General features: G+C 33.7%; 1 protein-coding gene across 7 annotated transcripts in view; it reads left to right on the forward strand.

The window, feature by feature from the left end:
- The window catches only part of Atrx (ATRX chromatin remodeler), a 224,947-nt gene that overhangs the window by 100,834 nt on the left and 103,732 nt on the right, over nucleotides 1-20,381 (forward strand). For all 7 annotated transcript variants that reach the window (XM_071606698.1, XM_027922953.2, XM_071606695.1 and 4 more), the window contains 5 exons: nucleotides 1,350-1,571; nucleotides 17,055-17,196; nucleotides 18,125-18,234; nucleotides 19,350-19,496; nucleotides 19,656-19,833. In XM_071606698.1, coding sequence (XP_071462799.1) covers nucleotides 1,350-1,571; nucleotides 17,055-17,196; nucleotides 18,125-18,234; nucleotides 19,350-19,496; nucleotides 19,656-19,833 — 799 coding nt within the window. The remainder of the gene's footprint in view (nucleotides 1-1,349; nucleotides 1,572-17,054; nucleotides 17,197-18,124; nucleotides 18,235-19,349; nucleotides 19,497-19,655; nucleotides 19,834-20,381) is intronic.

Below are 20,381 nucleotides of genomic sequence, written 5' to 3' on the forward strand. Positions count from 1 at the left end.
TTTTCATACATTTTTGACCACTCGTATTTCTTCTGCTTTGAAGTGTTTGTTCAATTCCTTTATCCATTTATTGATTGGGTTATTTATTTTCCCGGTGTTATTTCATTTCTTTGTAAATCCTGGAAATTAATGCCTTATCTGAGGTGCAAGTGGTAAAGATTTTCTCCCATTCTGTAGGATCTCTATTATTCCTGATTGTTTCCTTTGCTGTGAAGAAGCTTTTCATTTTGATACCTTCCCATTTATTGATTCTTGATCTTACTTAATTGTGCTTTAGGAGTCTTATTGAGGAAGTCAGTTCCTAAGCTGACATGTTGGAAAGTTGGGCCTACTTTTTCTTCTAGTAAGCTCAGGGTCTGTGTTCTAATGCCTTGGTCCTTGATCCACTTTGAGTTTTGTGCAAGGTGAGAGATAGGAGTTCAATTTCATTCTATTACTTGTAGATTTCCAGTTTCCTGGCATTATTTGTTGAAGAGGCTATCTTTTCTCCAGTGCATGTTTGTGGTGCCTTTGTGTAGGGTGAGATAACTGTATTTATGTGGGTTTGTTTCTGTGTCTTCTCTTCTCTTCCATTGATCTTCATGTCTGTTTTGGTGCTAGTGCCATGCTCTTTTTGTTACTATAGTTCTATAGTATAATTTAAGGTCTGGTATTGTTGTAGTTGTTTTCAAATTAGTTTGTTCTTGATAATTTTTAGTCTGAGTTGAGTCAGGTGAGATCTGAATGTAGTTTTTATTTTCACTTCCTTGATGCTAGGATTGTTGAACATTTTTTCATGTATTTGTTGGCCAGTTGAATTTTGCCTCTTGAGAAGTGGTTGTTAGTTCTTTTGCCCACTTATTGATTGGGCTATTTGTGTTTTTGAGTTCTTTTTTTTTTGCATTTTTTTTAAATTTTTTATTGTTAATTTTTTGAGTTCTTTATATATTCTGGATATTAATCCTCCTTTGGAGGAGCAGGTAGCAAAGATCTTTTCCCATTCTCTTGGCTCTCTTTTTATGCTATTGTTTCCTTGCTGTACAGAAGCTTTTTAATTTTGTTGCTGTCCAACGTATGGATACTTGGTTTTATTTCTTGTGCTTCTGGAGTCTTGTTATGAAAGTTGGAATGTGTGCCAGTATGTTGTAGTGTTGGGCCTGTTTCCTTCTAGTATTTGCAAAGTTTCTGGTCTAATCCTAGGGCTTTGATCCTCTTTAGCTGTTTTATATTGATACTTCTTTATTAAGTATAATTGTAAAAGTTTTCAACATGTTTTATTGCTACTTTCATTGGTATATTATTGAGTATAATAAGAAGTTGGTAAATTTGAACAACTGTACTATTTACCTTTAATCATTTTTACTCTATAGAGCCATTCTGAAGAAGAAGTCAAAGAAGAAGAGGAGGAAGAGGAAGAGGAGGAAGAAGATGAAAATGATGATTCTAAGTCTCCTGGAAAAGGCAGAAAGAAAATCCGGAAGATTCTTAAAGATGATAAACTGAGAACAGAAACACAAAATGCTTTGAAAGAAGAGGAAGAGAGGCGAAAACGTATTGCTGAGAGGGAGCGTGAGCGAGAGAAATTGAGAGAGGTAAAAACAAACAAACAAACAAACAAAAAAACACCTTATTTTTATTTGATATATTACTTTCATAGATATATGTTGTGGATGTATTTTATTATTTCATGAGTAGAGTGTTGTAATCAACCACAGATTTTTTAAATTCGATTTTCTAACTCAGCAGTGCTTTATGCAACCTCAAAGTTCTCATTAGGTTATATTTGTATAATTAGGTTCATGAAAAGAGCTGAGATTCTTGAATGATCACTGAAATAATGGTGATGTATTTGGGTAGGAAAATGTTTAAAATTTACTTTTTACACCTGTAAAGGATTTGAGTTTTTTAATGACCTTTATATTTTAAATATTTTCATATATACAGGTAAAGAGAATAGTATCATAAATATACATCTATCTATTATTCTGGCTTCACCCTTTACTAACACAGGGCTGATTTTAAAAAATTAGTCATTTTTGTTTTTGTGTAGCACAAAGTAATTGTATATGTGGTTTATAGTGTGATATTTCAATACATGTACATAGTGCACAATGATTGGATCAGTACCTTTGTCACCTCAGACATTTGTCATCTCATTATGTTAACATTCTGTATGTAGTTTTTGTTATGATTATTAATGCATATTTACTGTATAACTTTATGGGTTTCACTGTGATAAGTGTGTATATTGTGCTTTAGTCATGTGTACCTATCACTCTTTTGCCTCTCTTTCTTTCCTTTGAGTCTTTGGTCCCTACTAGTCCCTCTTTTACTTCCAAGTTAGTTTGCTTATTTAGTTTCAAAATGTGAAAAAAAAAAGGACAGTATTTGTTGTTTTGCATCTGGCTTATTTCCCTTAACTTGATGTCCTACTGTTCCCTCTATTTTCCTGCAAATGGCATGATTTTGTTTTTCTTTATGGCTGAGTAATATTCCATTGTATATATTTTATTTATCCACTTCTCTGTTAATGGGTACCTTGGCTGATTGCATGTCTTGACTTCATGAATACTGCTACAATGAATATGGGTATGTAAGTATCTTTTTTATTGTGCTGTGTTCATTGTTTTTTTTTAAATATCTTTATTTTATTTATTTATTTATTTATTTTGTGGTGCTAAGGCTCGAACCCAGTACCTCACACATGCGAGGCAAGCGCTCAACCACTGAGCTACAACCCAAGCCCTTGGGTTCATTCTTTTTTCAGATAAATACTCAGGAGTGGTATAGCTAGATCATATGTTCTACTTTTAGTTTTTTGAGTAACCTCTATGCTGTTTTCCTCAGTGGTTGTACTAATTACATTCCTTTTTTTAATAATAGCCATTCTGACTAGGATGAGATGTAATCTCTATATTGTTTTGATTTATATTTTCCTGATGGCTAAATATTTTGAACTTTTTCATGTATTTATTGGTCATTTGTGCTTCTTTTGAGAAGTGTCTATTAAGATCATTTGACTGGGCGAGTCTTATTTCATCTGTTTACTTAACTTTTGATTTTTTTGGAACAAATACCAGAAATCAAATCATGCAAATACTTGAGAATATGATGTTAAACAATTAGGACCTTTAACTATCACTATAGTACCATTATTCCTTATTTTGTTTAATTTCTTCACTTACTAACAAATATTATAGTGATTTTAAAAATTGTTGGAATAAATCAGTATCCTAACAATGTCCAGATAGATATTCTGTTGCCTTTGGATGCAATGTCTCTTTATCTATTTGAATCTCTAATTTTCCTCTTATTTTCTCTTTTTTTTCCCTTTGCATTCTTACATCTAATGTGAGGAATGAGATGGTATAGAACTTCCTATTAGTTTTGCATGTTGCAAAACCAGGATTTAGTTAGTTTTTTTGGCTCCCATATTTCCTTTAAACTTGTAGTTAAATGTAGAGGCCTGATTAGATTCAGTTGTGTTTTTGGCATTAATACAGATGGTAGTATGTGCTACTTCTTGCATCTCACTAAAAGGTACTTTGAATCTGGTAGCTTTTTTGTTAATTGTGTGTTTGTGTGTATGTGTGTGATGTTGTAGATTTATCTTTGGGACAATCTCCCACTGAGTAGAACCCAGCCCTTTAAAAATTTTACTTTGAGACAGAGTCCATGTACTCTTAATTGATTTATCATGTTTATTTTCTAGTTAAATTTGTATGCTTATTAAATTGAATACACACCCTTTGTTATATATACTCAAATTGTTATATAAGGGTATATACCATGAGTGTCTACCTAAGAGGCAGTGACCATCAATTTTTGTGTTAGCTGTTTCTTTTTGTCTTTACCTGTTTCTCTTAAATGTGCTTATAATGCTGTTTTTTAAATTTGTACCTGTAGACATTTCTCTTTATATGAAAGTTAAGGTTTTATCTCTCGTCTGCTACCCCTCAAAGATCACTTTCTTCCTGCCATTTTCCCCTGAAAGGTTATGTTACAATGCTTGGTTGAACATAGCAGATTCACATTGTACATACTGCTGTGTAGCAAACAATCCACATATACACATGTGTACATATGTAGATATGTGGATTACATTTCTTTTCATGAACTTCTTTTGTTTGCTTTTTCTAGGTTTATATTTATTATGAATTTTCAATCTTTTCAGCAGAACCCCAGAATTTTTCAATAAGTTCAGACACAATAGGTGATTGATCTGTGTTAGTTTTTTTTTTTTTTTTTTCCTCCTTGGAAGTGTCACCAGTGTAGCTTTGTTTTCCTACTCTATTTTGGTCTGCTTTATCTGCTTTCATAATTATCCTGGGAATTCCCTCACCTATGTCTTCTTTTGAATCTCTTATTCTCTGGATCCTGTGTTTCAATGTGAATCTTACTAATTTTTTTTTACTTGTAGATGGATAGAATACCTTTATATGTATATTTATTTATTAAAAGCCAACTTTTATTATTTATTTACTTTTTATGTGGTGCTGAGGATGGAGCCCAGGGCCTCATCTGTGCTAGGCAAGGGCTCTATTGCTGAGCCACAATCCTAGCCCACTTCTTAACATTTTGAAGGGTGTCTTTCTCTAGACATCACTGGACAATTTTGGAAATTTGGTATGTTTATTTCTTATTTATCCTTTCTATCAGTCTTTTTGCTTTCACTCCAGATTTCTTCCTAACTATTCCTATTAATGGATGAACCTTTTGCATTTTATAATGTCTGGTGCTCATTGATTTCCTCCTCTTTGGTCACTTTTGTTTCAGCTTTCCCTCTTATGTCATTTGACACTTGTCTATACATGTTCTACCTTTCAAAGTTTTCTTGATATTTTAAAATATTTCTGCTAGCATCTTGCTATGTACTTGTGATAAATTTTTTGTTCTTTCCTGTTAATTTAGTGCATTTAATACAGCACTTTTAACCAGTTCCAGTGTTTTAACCAATGTAGAAAATTCCTATGGTTTGGTGTATACAGAATCTATGTATATTTCCAATACTGTATTTGTATCAATGAGTTTTGGCAGTTATAATTTTATGTAGCTGACACCCCCTTAAAATTAAGATGTGGAAAACTTTCATCACCACTCCTCCGTCAGTCCTGAAACTTCCTGTCCCCCTAGCCATACTAACCAATCATTCACGTTCATCACTGTAGATTCAAAGTTCCATATGCATAAAATCATGTAGAATCTTCTCTCCCATATGGCTTCTTTTCTAGGTAAGAATTCTGAGATTCATTTGTGTGTTTTTTTTTTGTATACCAAAACATTTTGTTTTTATTATCCAATACTATTCCATTGTATGAATATGCCACAATATTTTTATCTGTTCATCTGTTGTGATACATTTGAATTGTGTTTAACTCAAGAACCAAGCTATTATAAAGGTTTATACACAGATATTTGCATGGGAAAATGTTTTCATTTCTCTTGGAACAGTACCTAGGAGTTGTGTGGCTAGGTCATGTGGTATGTGCATATTTAACTTTATAACATACAGCATTTGAATTTCCACCATAAATGTACGAGTGAGTGTTCCAGTGTCTTTACATTCTTCACCAGCATTTGTTATTATCCATTTCTAAAATTTTAACCATCCTGATTGTTGTTTAATGTTATTTCTTTTTTTGTATTAATTTGCATTTCTCTCATTACTAGTGATTTTTCAATATCTTTTCATGTGCTTTTTGGGCATTTATATATCCTTGTGTCTATTCGAATATCTCTTTTCCTTTTTCATTGTTTTTTGGTGAGTGTTTTGATTTATTTTTTTCTGTAATATTTCTTACATATTTTGCATACAAATGACCTTTTCTGTTTATGTATCACAAATATTTTCTCCACTTTTTCTTTTTTCCATGGCTACTCTGATAAAAGCCATGTTGAATTTTGATAAAGTATCACCAATTTTTCTTTTATTGCTTTCTACTTTTTGTTTCCTATTTAAGAAGTCTTTGTATTCCCCTCATTTGCAAATATATTTTCTCCTGTGGTGTAATGTAGAAGCTTTATAGTTTTGGCTTTGAATTTTGTATTATGTATGATCTTTCTCATGTTACATTTTTTGTGTCACTGGGGATCAAAACCAGGATATTATGCATAGTAAGCAAACACTGAGGTATATCCCCAGGCCTTTTAATTTTGTTTTGACATGGGGTCTTATTAAGTTGCCTAAGAGGGCCTCATATGTGTTCCTCCTGCTTTTAGCCTCCCCAGTAGCTGGGATTACAGATGTCTGCCACCATGCATGGCTTCATCTTCCTCTTTATTAAATAATATGCGTTATATGGGTCAAGATTCATGTAGGTAAACTGGTTGTTCCGGTATCATTTTTTTAAAACACTTGTTTCTTCGTTGAATTAGTTGGCATTCGTGTCAAAAGTCACTTGATCATGTATGTATGGGTCATTCACTCTTTATGTTCTTATGCCAATACCACAACTGTCTTGTTAAGTGTAACTTTATAGTAAGTCTTGAAATTAGATACTATAGCTCCTCTAAATTCCTTCCACTTTTTCAGAATCATTTTGGCTATTCTCAGTTCTTTTTATTTTCATATAAGTTGCAATGTTATGGTGCCAATTTTTGTCATGGAATTTTTCCTGGAATTGTGTTGGAATTTTAGGTCGGGTGGCTAGAATTGACATTTTTTTTTTTTTTTGTATTGGGGAATTGAATTTATGGGTACTCGGCTACAGTTTTGTATTTTATTGAGAGATAAGGTCTCATTGAATTGCTTAGCGCCTCACCATTGCTGAGTGAGGCTTTGAACGCATGATCTTCCTATCTCAGCCTGCTGAGCTGATTGAATTACAGGTGTGTGCTATTGCTTCTGGCTCAGAATTGACAACAATGTGTTGATTCTTGTCACTCTTGTCTCCATTGATTTAGGTCCCTATTATCTCTTAGCAATGTTTTGTAATTTGCATTCTATAGATTCAATACTAGTTTGTTAAATTTACCCCTATGTAATTCCTATTTTTTGATATTATAGTAAATGGAATTTCAAGTAATTTTGGTATAATGACTTTGTGTTACAAGTCCTTCCTAAATTTCCTTAATAGTTATAATAGCTTTTGGTCAAATTTTTATCATTTTTATTTCATAAATTCTTTCAGATTTTCTTCATATTCAGTTTGGTGTCCATAAAGAAAATCCATTTTGTTAATTCATTTCCAAACTATCGAGCATTTATTCCTCTCTTGAAATTAGAAATAGATGCTGAATTTCATAATGTTCTTAAAATTATCTCTTATATTGATCAACATAGTCTTGCATCTCAAGAATAAATTTTGGGGGCTGGAGATGTGGCTCAAGCGGTAGCGTGCTTGCCTGGCATGCGTGCGGCCCGGATTCAATCCTCAGCACCACATACAAACAAAGATGTTGTGTCTGCCAAATACTAAAAAATAAATATTAAAAAAAAAAAAAATTGGTGAACAAAATTGTTTAAAAAAAAATAAATTTTGCTTGTTTATGGTATATTGTTTATGTATTTTATATTCTTTTTACTAATATTTGAATATAGTTTTTATCTCATGTTAAGTGGAGATAGTAGATTTCTTTTTTAAAAATATTTTTTAGTTGTCAATGGGCCTTTATTTTATTTGTTTATATGTGTTTCTTAGTATCAAACCCATGATAGGCAAGCACTCTATCACTGTGCCACAAGCCCAGCCCCTCTAGATTTGTTTTCTTGGACTGTCATTGTGTGGTATTCATAATTGAGTAATATTATCCTCATAGAAAGTGAGTAGGGATGTATTCTCATCTCATTTATCTTATTTATATATGTATTTATTTATTTTGTATTACTGAGGATTGATACTAGGGTCTTATACATGAAAGGTAAGATCTCTACCACTGAGTGATATACCCAGCTATTTTCAGATAGGGTCATACTGAATTGTCTAGGCTTGCTTCAATCATGCAGTCTTCCTGCTTCAGCCCGTGGAGTCACTGGAATTAAAGGCATATGCCACTGTACTTGGCCTGCTTATCTTCTTAAGTGTTTGCAGGATAGATACATTTTTATATTTGTCTTGCTTATGATTTTAGAGGAAATGCTTTCTGATTTTTCTATGTTCAGTATGTTAGCTTTGGGTTTGCTATAGCCTTTATAATGTTGATGTAACTTCTTTTTATCCCGTTTCTTCCACCTTTGTAACAAGAATAGGTGTTGGATTTTTTGAATGCTTTTTCTGCATTATTTGAGGTGATTATATGATTCTTGTCCGATTTTTATTTATGCTGTGATTATACTTACTGATTTGCATATGTTGAACCAATCTTGAATCCTTGCCATGAAATTCATTTGATCATGGTGTAGTATCTTGTTCAAGTGTTTTAACATTAATATGATAACACAGGTTGCTAATATTTTATTAAAGATTTTTTCCATCAGTTTATTTTCTTGATGTGTCTTTGTCTTATGTTGGTATCAGGATGATATTATGTTGCTTTATTTTTTGTTTCATGGAATAATTTGAGAAAGTTTGCATTAGTTCTTCTCTAATAGTCTGGTAGAACTCTTGTAGAATACATCTGGTCCTGGGCTTTTCTTTGTTGAAAGGCTTTTACTCATGTTTCAGTTTCATTACATATTCATCTGTTCAGGATTTCTCTTACCCCCCCTCTCTTTTTTTGAGGTACCAGGGATTGAACTCAGTGACACTTGACTACTGAGCCACATCCCCAGCCCTATTTTGCATTTTATTTAGAGACAAGGTCTCAGTGAGTTGCTTAGCACCTAACTTTTGCTGATGCTGGCTTTGAACTTGAGATTCTCCTGCCTCAGCCTCCTGAGCTGCTGAGATTACAGGTGTATGCCACCATGCCCGGTGTATTTCTCTGTTTTCTTGGGTCAATTTGGATAGGTTACACATGTCTTGAAATTTGTCAACATCTTCGGGATTTTTCACTTTATCAGAGTATAAAGTTTTCAGAATAGCGTCCAATGGCTCTCTGGATTAAAAAAAAAATCTTTGTGGTTATGTCTCCTTGTCCATCTTTAATTTTTTTGATTTGGATTTTTTTGTTTTGGTTTGTTTGTCTAAGGGGTTATCAGTTTTGTTTATCTTATCAAAGAAACAATTCTTTGTTGCATTGATCCTTTTTAAAATTCTGAGTTTCATTAATTTCAGATCTTTTCAGTTATTTCCTATCTTCTACTGATTTTGTATTAGTTTGTTCTTACTTTTCTAGGGTCCTTTTTTTTTTTTGGTGCTACTAGGGATTGAACCCAGGGCCTTGTACATGCTAGGCAAGCACTCTACCAACTGAGCTATATCCCCAACCCCTTTTCTAGGGTCTTGATGTGTATAATTTGATTATTTATTTGGGATCATTCTTTTTTAAATGTTGAACTGTTTTCCTTCTTAGAGATTTTGATATGTTGTATCTCTATTCTCATTTGTTTCTAAGAATTTTTTCTTCTTTGATTTCTCTTCTAATGGATTCTTCAGTCATAAAAGTGTATTATTTAATCTCCAGGTATTAAAACGTTTTGTTTTTAATTTTGTTGTTGATTTATAATTTTATTTTGTTGTTATCTGACAGGATGCAAGCAATTATCTTTTTATTTTTTTATTTTGCACTTGGAATAATTTTCTTTGGGTCCTAAAACATGTCTATTTTAGAAAAAGTTGAATGTGCTTCTGAGCAAAAAGTGAATTTTGTTGTCAATGGATGAAATATTCTATAAAGTCTATGGGGTCCATTTGGTCAACAGTTCTAAAGAATCTTAGTTTATGTCTGCATGACTTATCTAATGGTGAGAGAGATGTGTTGAAATCACCCATATTATACTATTGTGGGCTATTCAATTCTTTATATTTAGAAGGATTTGTTTATGTGTGTAGGTGTGGTGACCTATGGGGCATACATATTTGCAGTCACTTTATCTTCTTGTTGGATGATTCCCTTAACCAGGATGAAGTGATTTTGTCTCTTAAGATTAATTTTGGCTTGAATTCTGTGTTTGAATTGAATGTTTGCTTTCTGTCTCCATTTACATGGTATATCCTTCCCAGGCTTTTTCCTTTGCTGTCTTAGACTGTGAGTATCTTGTAAACAACATATTGTCATATCTTGTTTTTTAATCCAGCAGTCCCCCACAAATAGTAAGTATATATTTCTTTTTGCATAACACATGATTTATTTTTCATTCCCCCCTTTAAAGTGGTTTTATTTCTCTCCCAGTTTTATAATGAAAACTTGTAAACATACACAGAATTTGATATAATAATAAAAGGAACATTAATATACTTAACACTTCCCTTCTTCATTTCTTAATGTTTTGCTATATAGCCATATACTGTGCAATCATCTTTCCCTCAATGACAGGCCATATATACAGTGGTTGGGCCATAAAATTATATTGCCACATGATGTTTTCGGGCTGTAATTTTGTTAAGAACACTGTGACATTTGCACAACAAAATCTTCTAATGATTTCCTTTTCAGAATACATCCATATCGTTAAGAGATAGGTGAGCGTATGTGGTTGAGCACTTGTCTTTAATGTATATATTTGTTGTACCATGAATGAATGAATTAGTCTATGCTCTAATCTGTATTCTTTGGTTTTCATAGCTTAGGTTTACTTTGTATTTCTTTTGCTGATTCCTTCATGTGTAACATTAGGATCTTAATTTTGCATCATTGTTTACATTTACATACACTAAATATGGCCTCTTTTAGCATTCATTTTATTCCATCCAATAAATTTAAAAATTCTGTTTATTTTCATTTTCTTCATGATATTTTCTAGTTTCTCTTGTGATTTGTTATTACACCCATTATCTAAAAGTTTTATTAAATTTGAACACATTTCTGTTTTTTTTTTTAGTTCTTTGTTATTCATTTCTGATTTCATTACCTTTTCCTTGGAAAACATGCTTTGTATGATTTCATTCCTTTTATATTAAGACTTGTTTTATGCCCTCTCACATGGTCTGTCTATGTGCACTTGAGAAAAATATGTTTCCTGCCATTCTTGAGTATTCTGTATAAATCTGTTTGGTCCATGTGATTTATTGTGTTACTAAAATCTTTATTGATCTTTTGTCTCTGATTGCCCATGCATTATTTTTTAAAATTTTCTTAGTTGCATATGCATAGGACACCTTTTTTTTTTTTAATGTGGTGCTGCGCGAGTTGAAACCAGTGCCTCAAATATGCTAGGCAAGTACTCTGCCATTGTGCTATACAGCCCCATTCCCTTGCATTATTAAAATTGGCCTATTTAAATTTCCAAGCATTATTCTAGTTCTTTCTGTTTCTTCCAATTTTATTAGTGTTTCCTATATATCTTGGGGATGTTTTATGTTATCCATGTGTGAGTATAATTATTATAACTTTTTGATGAGTTGATTCATTTATTGATATATAATTGCCTATTTGTCTCTTAAAAGAGTGTTTTCAACTTAAAATATGTTGTGTATGTTTATTTAGCCATCCCAGCTCTCTTTTGGTTATGCAAGAATATCTTTTACCATTCTGTTACTTTCTGCCTAGTTCTGAAGTGAGTATTTGGATCATATTTTGTTTTATTTTTTGGGCCTTGGCATGTAACCCATGGTTTTGTGCATGTTAGGCAAGCATGTTACCACTGAGCCAAATACTCAGCCCCAGACCATATTTTTAAATCATTTAATCTGTACTTTTTGATTTAGGAGTTAAGTACATTTAAATTTGAGGTAAGTTATGATGAATAAAGATCTTCTTCTTCCATGTTGCTTTTTATTGTGTCTTAGTTACATTTCTTTTGTTCATTATTTTCTACATTAATTAGAGTTCTTTCGTTGTTAATTGAAGTTCTGCAGTGATACATTTGATGTTCACCTCAATTTATTTCATTTATATTATACAGCTATTTTCTTTGTGGTTACAGTGCAGATTACAAATAATATCCTTATGTTATAAAAATCTTGTTTCAGTGCATACCAAAATTCTTTTTTTTTAAAGAGAGAGTGAGAGAGAATTTTAATTTTTAGTATTTGGCGGACACAACATCTTTGTTTGTATGTGGTGCTGAGGATCGAACCCGGGCCGCACGCATGCCAGGCGAGCGCGCTACCGCTTGAGCCACATCCCCAGCCCCCAAAACTCTTATTCAACTGCTTGCCGTGTAGATAAGTGTTTTAACTGTGTATGTTAACAATGCCACAAACATTTTAGCCATTTTATATATGTGTGATAATTTATAATTATATTTTATATATTTTTTTAATCTTGTAGAAAGCAAAAAGTGGAGTTATCAATGAAAATTACAGTTATACTGGCTTTTTATTGGCCTTTGAATGTATGTTTTCTGGAGATCTTCTCAGCTGACAGGGTTTTTGTTCAGTATTTTGCATTGCCTTCTGACCATTAAGTTTCTTTTGAGAAATTGACTGATTACCTTTTTAAAGATCCTTTGTGTATCATCACCATCTATTCTAGCTGGTGACCTATGCTTGGTTCACAAATCTTACTATTCTAATAACTTAGGAAAATGGCGAAGAAAGTATGCAAACACACAGAAGTCCCTTTTCAAACTCTGGGACGGCTCTCTGACCTTAGGGGTCTGTGGAAAAAAAGAGAGCCACTGGAATTCTTTATTCTTATATAGGGAGGTTCCATGGAACATTCTATCCCAAAAAGGGCAAGGGGTAGGATTACAAAGGAACAGGTAAGTGTAACTCAACCCCACCGGGTAACTCCTACTCCTGGAGTCAAGCCTCATTATCCGAGTGGAGGTAAAGCCCAAGTTATTGAGGAGTGCAGTAATTGTTCAGTATGTCTTGCTCAGGGCTTAAGGATACATATTTCCAGAGCAGCTCCCCATAGCAGGGTGCAACTGTTCCATGCTCCTTTACTCAGGACTTAAAAGTGTATACGGTCCAGACCGGCTCCCAACAGTGTAGGATGAATAACTTCTCTCTTGCTGATTATAGTACAGACATAACCAGGAGATATTGTGGGTTTGGTTCAATAGTATTGCAATAAAACAAATATTGCAACCATGTGAGTCACATGTATGTTTCCTTTTCTCTCTGCATATAAAGCTATGTTTAAACAGTAATATAGTTTATTAAGTGTTTAGTAGTTTTCTTTGTAAAATATTTATTTATGTGCCCAAATTTAAAATATTTTGTCACTAAAAAATGCTAATGATCATATGAGCCTTCAGTAAGTCAGTCTTTTTTGCTGCTTGTGGGTCTTCCTTCCATGTTAATGGCCTCTGACTAATCGTTGGTGTTTGCTGACAGTTTGGATGGATATGGCAGTTTCTTATGAAATTAGCTGAATTTCCTCATTTCAACATCTGAGTGGTATTCATCAAGGGTAGATTCCATAATTTTTTTTTCCTCACTTTGGAGTACTGGGTATTGAACATGTGCTGTGCCCTAACAGTGAGCTACATCTCCAACCCCTTTTTATGTTTTAAGTTGGTGAATCTGGCATTGAATTTGTGATCATTCTGCCTCAGCTTCTCAAATAGCTGGGATTACAGGTGTTTGTCACCACAAGTGATTTACATTCCATTTTAAGAAATAATTTTCTACAGAGCACTGTGGCATATTTGTGTTTACCCAATGACTTGGGAGGCTGGAATATCTCAAGTTCGATGCCATTTTGGGCACGTTAGCAAATCTCTGTCTCAGAAAATGAAAAGGGGCTGAGTATGGTAGTGTGCCCCAGGGGTCAGTCGATAATACCAAATAAAAAAGTCATTTTATTTGCTCATTCCCATGAGCAACTCCGCCCTTATTCCCCCTCCCCTTGTTTTTGGTGCTGGGCATTGAACTAGGGAAAGTGGACCACTGAGCTGCATTCCCAGCCCTATTTTTAATATTTTTATTTGGAGGCAGGGTCTCCTTGAGTTGCCTAGCACCTCTTTGTTGCTTAGGCTGGCTTTAAACTTGCAATCCTCCTTTCTTAGCCTCCTGAGCCGCTGGGATTACAGGTATACACCACCTCACCTGGCCTCCCTTTTCTATTAAGCTTTATCATGATATTGCAAAAATCTAGTGATATATGTCCAGGCTCCACTTAAACTTGTAGTTTTATACTATTTTCATCACACTTGAAGTTACTTGTAACTTAAACCTCATGAGGTCATTCATGAGGGTTTAAGTCAAGTTCTTTCATATTCCTCTTACTGTTGATATTTTGACCTCCTCACAAGAACCATGAATGTTAATGATGTCTAGAGTGATGAGTACTTTCCAGAAAGCTTTGAATTTACTTTGGTCAGATCCCTCAGTATTTCTATTCCTTCTTTCCTTTTTTTAAAAAAAATTTTGGTTGGTACCAGGGATTGAACCCTAAACACTAAGCCACATCCCCAGCCCTTTCTATTTTTGTAGTTTTGAGACAAGGTCTTGCTAAATTGCTTATGGCCTTGCTAAATTGCTGAGGCTGGATTTGAATTTGTGATCCCCCTGTTTCATCTCTAATTTGCTGAGATTACAGTCATGCACCACTGTATCTGGCTACAAAATGTATTTCTTAAATAATAGGACTTGTGTTTTAGACAGCTTATTTGATCCTGTGACTAAAAAACCTGAGAAGAACAATTTTAGAGTAGGAAAATTTTGTTTGGGTGCTCAGGGTTTTAGAGGTCTCAGTGCCTAGACAGCTGACTCCATTCCTCAGAGGCAACATCATAGCTCACATGATGATTAGAAAACAGACTAAGCTCAGCTCACTCAAGATAAACTCCAAGGTCAAGCTCCCCATGACCCACCTCTTCCAGCCACACCCTACCCACCTTCAGTTATCAGTTAATTTCTATTAGGGGATTTTTTTCAGTGATTGGGTTAAAGTTCTCATAACGCAATTATTTCACCTCTAAGGTTTTTTTTTGTGTTGTCTCACACATGAGCTTTTGCCAAACATCTCACATCCAAATCATGGCAAGTTGCATGTAAAAATGACTCCTGGTTATGACCAGAGAATTGATATTGTGTGTATGGGCAAGAAAACAATATTAATATTATTGTACTTTTCCATGAAAGTTCTGGTGACCAGATGCATGGTCCATGAATAGTAGTCTTTTTAAAAAAAATTTGTTCTAAGTAGTTATACACAACAATAGAATACATTTTGACACATCATACATAAATGGAGTATAACTTCTCATTTCTCTGGTTGTACATGGTGTATGATTACACTGGTTGTGTAATCATATATGCATGTAGGGTATAATTACTGATTCATTCTTATTATTCCTCCTACCCCCACTCCCCCCCCCTTCACTCCCCTTGGACTAATCCAAAGTACCTCTATTCTTCCCTAGTGCCCCACTCCCCCATTGTGAATTAGCATCTGCATAGCAGAGAAAACATTTGGCCTTTGGTTTTTTGGGACTGGCTTATTTGCTTAGCATGATATTCTCCAGCTCCACCCATTTACCTGTAAATGCCATAATTTCATTCTTTAAGGCTGAGTAATATTCCTTTGTGTATATATAACACATTTTCTTTTCTTTTTTAAAATAATTTAGTGGTTGATTTACCTTTATTTATTTATATATGGTGCTGAGAATCGAACCCAGTGCCTCACACATGCTAGTCAACTGCTCTCCCACTGAGCTACAATCCCAGTCCTTTATAATACACTTTCTTTATCCATTTATCTGTTAAAGGGCACCTAGGCTGGTTCCATAGTTCAGCTATTGTGAATTGAGCTGCTATAAACATTGATCTGGCTGTGTCATTGTAATAGTATGCTGATTTTAAGACCCTCAGGTATAAACTGAGGAATAGGATAGATGGGTCAAATGGTGGATCCATTCCAAGTTTTCTGAGGCATCTCCATACTACTTTCCTTAGTTGTTGCTTTTGGGGGATAACTTACTGTAAAACTGTTGTGTTCTTTTGATGGCACCATGTATCCATGGCTTTTCTTGTTCCTTGAAGTCTTTTGTTGCTATTTGTGCATTTGAAGAAAAAACCACTTCATCCACTCTTGTGTTTTTTTTTTTTTTTTTTTTTTTTTTAATATCAGGAATTGAACCCAGGCACTTAACCACTGAGAGACACCCTAAATCCTTTTTTATTTTTATTTTTAATTTTGAGACAGGGTCTCAATAAGTTGCTTAGGGCCTCACTAAACTGCTGGGACTGGTCTTGAACTTGTGATCCTCATGCCTGAATTCTTCAGTGCATCTATTTTTTAACTATTTTGTTCCAAGAGTATGCTGGATGAATTCTCTGCTGGATTCCCACATTTCCACAATGGTATTCTCATTTATAGGTGATTTATTATCTGTGCTTGTGTATATGTATTTTTCTATTTTTCTTCTTCCTTTCCTCCTTCCCTTGCTTCCTTTATTTTTTCGGGGGTGATGGGGTTCTCAAGCATGCTACCACTGGGAGTTACTTCTTGAGTGGAACAATTCTTTTTGGCATTTCATATTGTAGGGATGTTTACTTTTTGTTGTTGTTGTTGTTATCAGGGATTGAACCCAGGGTTGCTTAACCACTGATCCACATTCCCAGCCCTTTTTAAATGTTTTATTTTGAGACAGGGTCTCGCCTGAGTTGCTTAAGGCCTCACTATGGTCCAGAGCCTGGCTTTGAACTTGCTATCATCCTGCCTCAGCCTCATGAACCACTTTGATTAGAAGAGTGTATCACTGTGTCTGGGAGGATGTTTACTTTTATATTTGCCTTTTGCTCCTCTCCATTTATTACCAGCCATTACCACTCATCATGACAATCTTAAGTGCCCTCAAATTTTAAGTGTCCTATAGAATAGAACTTTCCCAGGTTGGGAATCACATCTGTATTCACATTGTAATGTTGGTGCCATAGACTAGTTAGAACACTTCTTTTTTCACATTTCTATCTAACATGTATTGAGGTATCCTGGTTGAGAACTATTAAGCTAAATTATTGGCTTTACTAAAGTGATTTTATGTTTTATAAAGGTGATTGAATTTGGAAAACATATTATCCTGGCCTTATTGAACCAAAATATTAGATGTATCTATACTTTAGAAAATATTCCATAGTAAAATTTATACTCCACCATTGCTTGAACTTAACTATCAACAGCTTTTTTTTTTGTAGGTGATAGAAATTGAAGATGCTTCACCCACCAAGTGTCCAATAACAACCAAATTGGTCCTAGATGAAGATGAAGAAACCAAAGAACCTTTAGTGCAGGTTCATAGAAATATGGTTATCAAATTGAAACCCCATCAAGTAGATGGTAAGAACCTATTAGGCAATTCATTCACGTTAAAGTTTACCTATATTTAGTTGTTTTCTGTGTGACTCACATGCTGCTAAGCACTGGAGATAAATTGGTGAGCTAAAATAACATGATTCCTGCCCTAACGATTGCCTGTAGGTAAATGAGGAAGAAAAAAATCTTTTGTAATTGCAGAAACAGTGAATTTTATAATTTGGAAAAATTGTTACTTATAAATGGGTATATTTAACAAGTGAATTTCACTTGTACTATAGTGGTTGGATGAGGTGGCTAAGAAGTGGTACAGTTACCTCAGTGCCTTCTTTGGGAATTCCTATTTCAGGATCTTCAGGTATGTTTTAAAATAATACTCCTGTACTGGTATTAGAAAGATACTCTATTGTAACTTCCTTCTGCTTTCTTGGAGCAGAATAAGTAAGTTGGTTTTGAGTATGCATATGAATTGATTCATAAGGTAAATTCTATATTTCCTACTTCTTGAGTTACTGGCCCCATTTCTTACTCAGTCTTTTCTGTTGAATAAATAATAGAAATAATGAATTATCCTTTTTTTTTTTTTTTAACACTGATTGGCTCAGTATCCTTTAAAGTGTATTTGATAGGAAGCTGTTTCATCTTTAGGTAAAGTTTCTATTTCAAAGGAAAGTATTTTTATATATTTTTGTACCATCCCAGGGTATAGAGAAAAACTGTTTTGATAGATTAGATAATGTGAATTTAACAAAGTCATCCAGTAGTGTGCTTGTGTTTGTGTCTAATTTATCTTCGCAGGGAAATCATTCTATTTATATTTAAGTTTTTTTTAAACTCTTGAGTATTGTGTTAATACTATTTCTTAGAAGTTTTCGTTATTTTTGATTTAACTGATTGGGAAAAGGTTTAACTTGGACCTTTAAATGTAACTTAATGAAGCTGTAATCTTTAGGTGTTCAGTTTATGTGGGATTGCTGTTGTGAGTCTGTGAAAAAGACAAAGAAATCTCCAGGTTCAGGATGCATTCTTGCACATTGCATGGGACTTGGTAAGACTTTACAGGTAAGAATAAAGAATATCCATGTATCCTGTTTTTTTTGCTTACATTAATTTGGATTCAACATTAATACTGGGTTCTGTTATGTTTACACACTGCTGTAGGGCCTGGAGATAAAACAGTGATTAAGAATTACAGAATCCCTCTCAATATATTATATTCTGTCAGAGAATAAAATAAGAAATTTCTGCTTTTAGATAATATGTGTTAAGATGATAATAACAATAATATAATAAACATTGAAAGTTAAGGAAGACATCTTTAAAAAATGCTATGTTTGAGCAGAAGTCCTAATAAGGTAAGGAAGTGGGGTTACAGATAGGGCAAACAACCATGACCAAGTCTTTGAGTGAGAAATTAACTTCTTTCACTTAACAATATTTAACTGTCTATTGGGTTGGGGTTGTAGCCAAGTGGTAGAGCACTTTCCTAGCATTTGTGAAGTACTAGGTTTGATGTTCAGCACCACATAAAAAATAAAGCCCTAAAAAATAGTTTGTGATGCCACAGTAATGAGAACATTTTAATGGTATTTTTTACCATTAAAATTACTTCGTTTGTATGGTTGGGATTATAGCTTAGTGGTAGATTTTTTTCACCCATCCTGTACAAGACCATGGGTTCAAACTCTAGCATTGCAAAAGAACGAAAAAAGTGATTGCATTTCTTATATTTGGTTTATGTAGCAGAGATGTGAAACTATTATATAGATTATTTCCAGAGATGGGTAATTATTATAGATTCAGTGAGTTAGAACAAGTTAAAATGGAAAAGTATTGTGTAACATACTTGTCTTCCAAATTGGCAGTGGTATTTTCTGAAAGGCTTTTGGGACATTCTGTGGAGATCAGGGCCTTTGTTTAGGTGTGAGAACATTTTATATTATTTTGATCAATCATAGTATTATTATGATGCTTTAGAGTTAAAATGACCTTTTACATTTTTCATTTTACAAATATATTTCTTTCCCTATACATGGCTTGCAAATTATTTAAACAGTACACTAACCCTTTTCTTGGGTTAGTGTACTGTTTAAACCAAACAAAACTTTAGTTGTAAGATTGCTTAAATTTTTGTGGGTATATAAATGAAGGTACCAACTTAATTTGTTTTCTTTTAGGTTGTAAGTTTTCTTCATACAGTTCTTTTGTGTGACAAATTGGATTTTAGCACAGCTTTAGTGGTTTGTCCTCTTAATACTGCTTTGAATTGGATGAATGAATTTGAGAAGTGGCAAGAGGGATTAAAAGATGATGAGAAGCTCGAGGTATCATATTTAAGTGTTTTTGTTATTGAAATATTTGCATGAAATTCATATAGTAGAAGAAAGATTTTAAATTACAAATAGTGCATATTTTAAAGGGAATTTTTAATAGTCTTACATTTTTAATAGGTATTTTCCAAAATCCTTATTTTCTCACAAAAGGTCTCTGAATTAGCAACTGTGAAACGTCCTCAGGAGAGAAGCTACATGCTGCAGAGGTGGCAAGAAGATGGTGGTGTTATGATCATAGGGTATGAGATGTACAGAAATCTTGCTCAAGGAAGGAATGTGAAGAGTCGTAAACTTAAAGAAATATTTAATAAAGCTTTGGTTGATCCAGGTAAAGTATTAACTTGCACTAACATGAAGAAGCAAGTTGAAAAAAAATTTTTCTTATATTTGGTTTATGAAATAATAGTTGAGCAACAACCAAGTAGCTGGTTTTGTTGTGTTTATTTGTCAGGCTTTTGTGTTCTTTTTGTTTCTTAGAATCAAGTAACATTCCAACGTGGAAAGAAAAATCACCCTGTATGTTGATAGCTGTCCAGAAGATATTTGCTAAGTCTGTAATTGTTTAGGGTTTTCAGGGGAGATCTTATAAACAAACATGCATCAGGTACCTATGTTACAATTGATTCTTCCAGGTGTTTGAACGTTAGATGATAACAAGAATTCTCTCTATACTCTGTAAACAGTTCTTAAATCTCTTTCCAAACTTCATGTCATCAGAAGAATTCCTGCTTGCTCCTGTCTTTTAAATGGTCACCATTATATTAAGCTAATATTTGGAATACCTTTGATCCTTTTGTAACAGCAATCTCATATGAGAGCCTATTACTTCATTCTTATTCCTTACCTGGAAAGATGACTAATTGTACTATGTGCAAA

This window comes from Marmota flaviventris, chromosome X (assembly GCF_047511675.1).
Source record: "Marmota flaviventris isolate mMarFla1 chromosome X, mMarFla1.hap1, whole genome shotgun sequence".
NCBI lineage: Eukaryota > Metazoa > Chordata > Mammalia > Rodentia > Sciuridae > Marmota > Marmota flaviventris.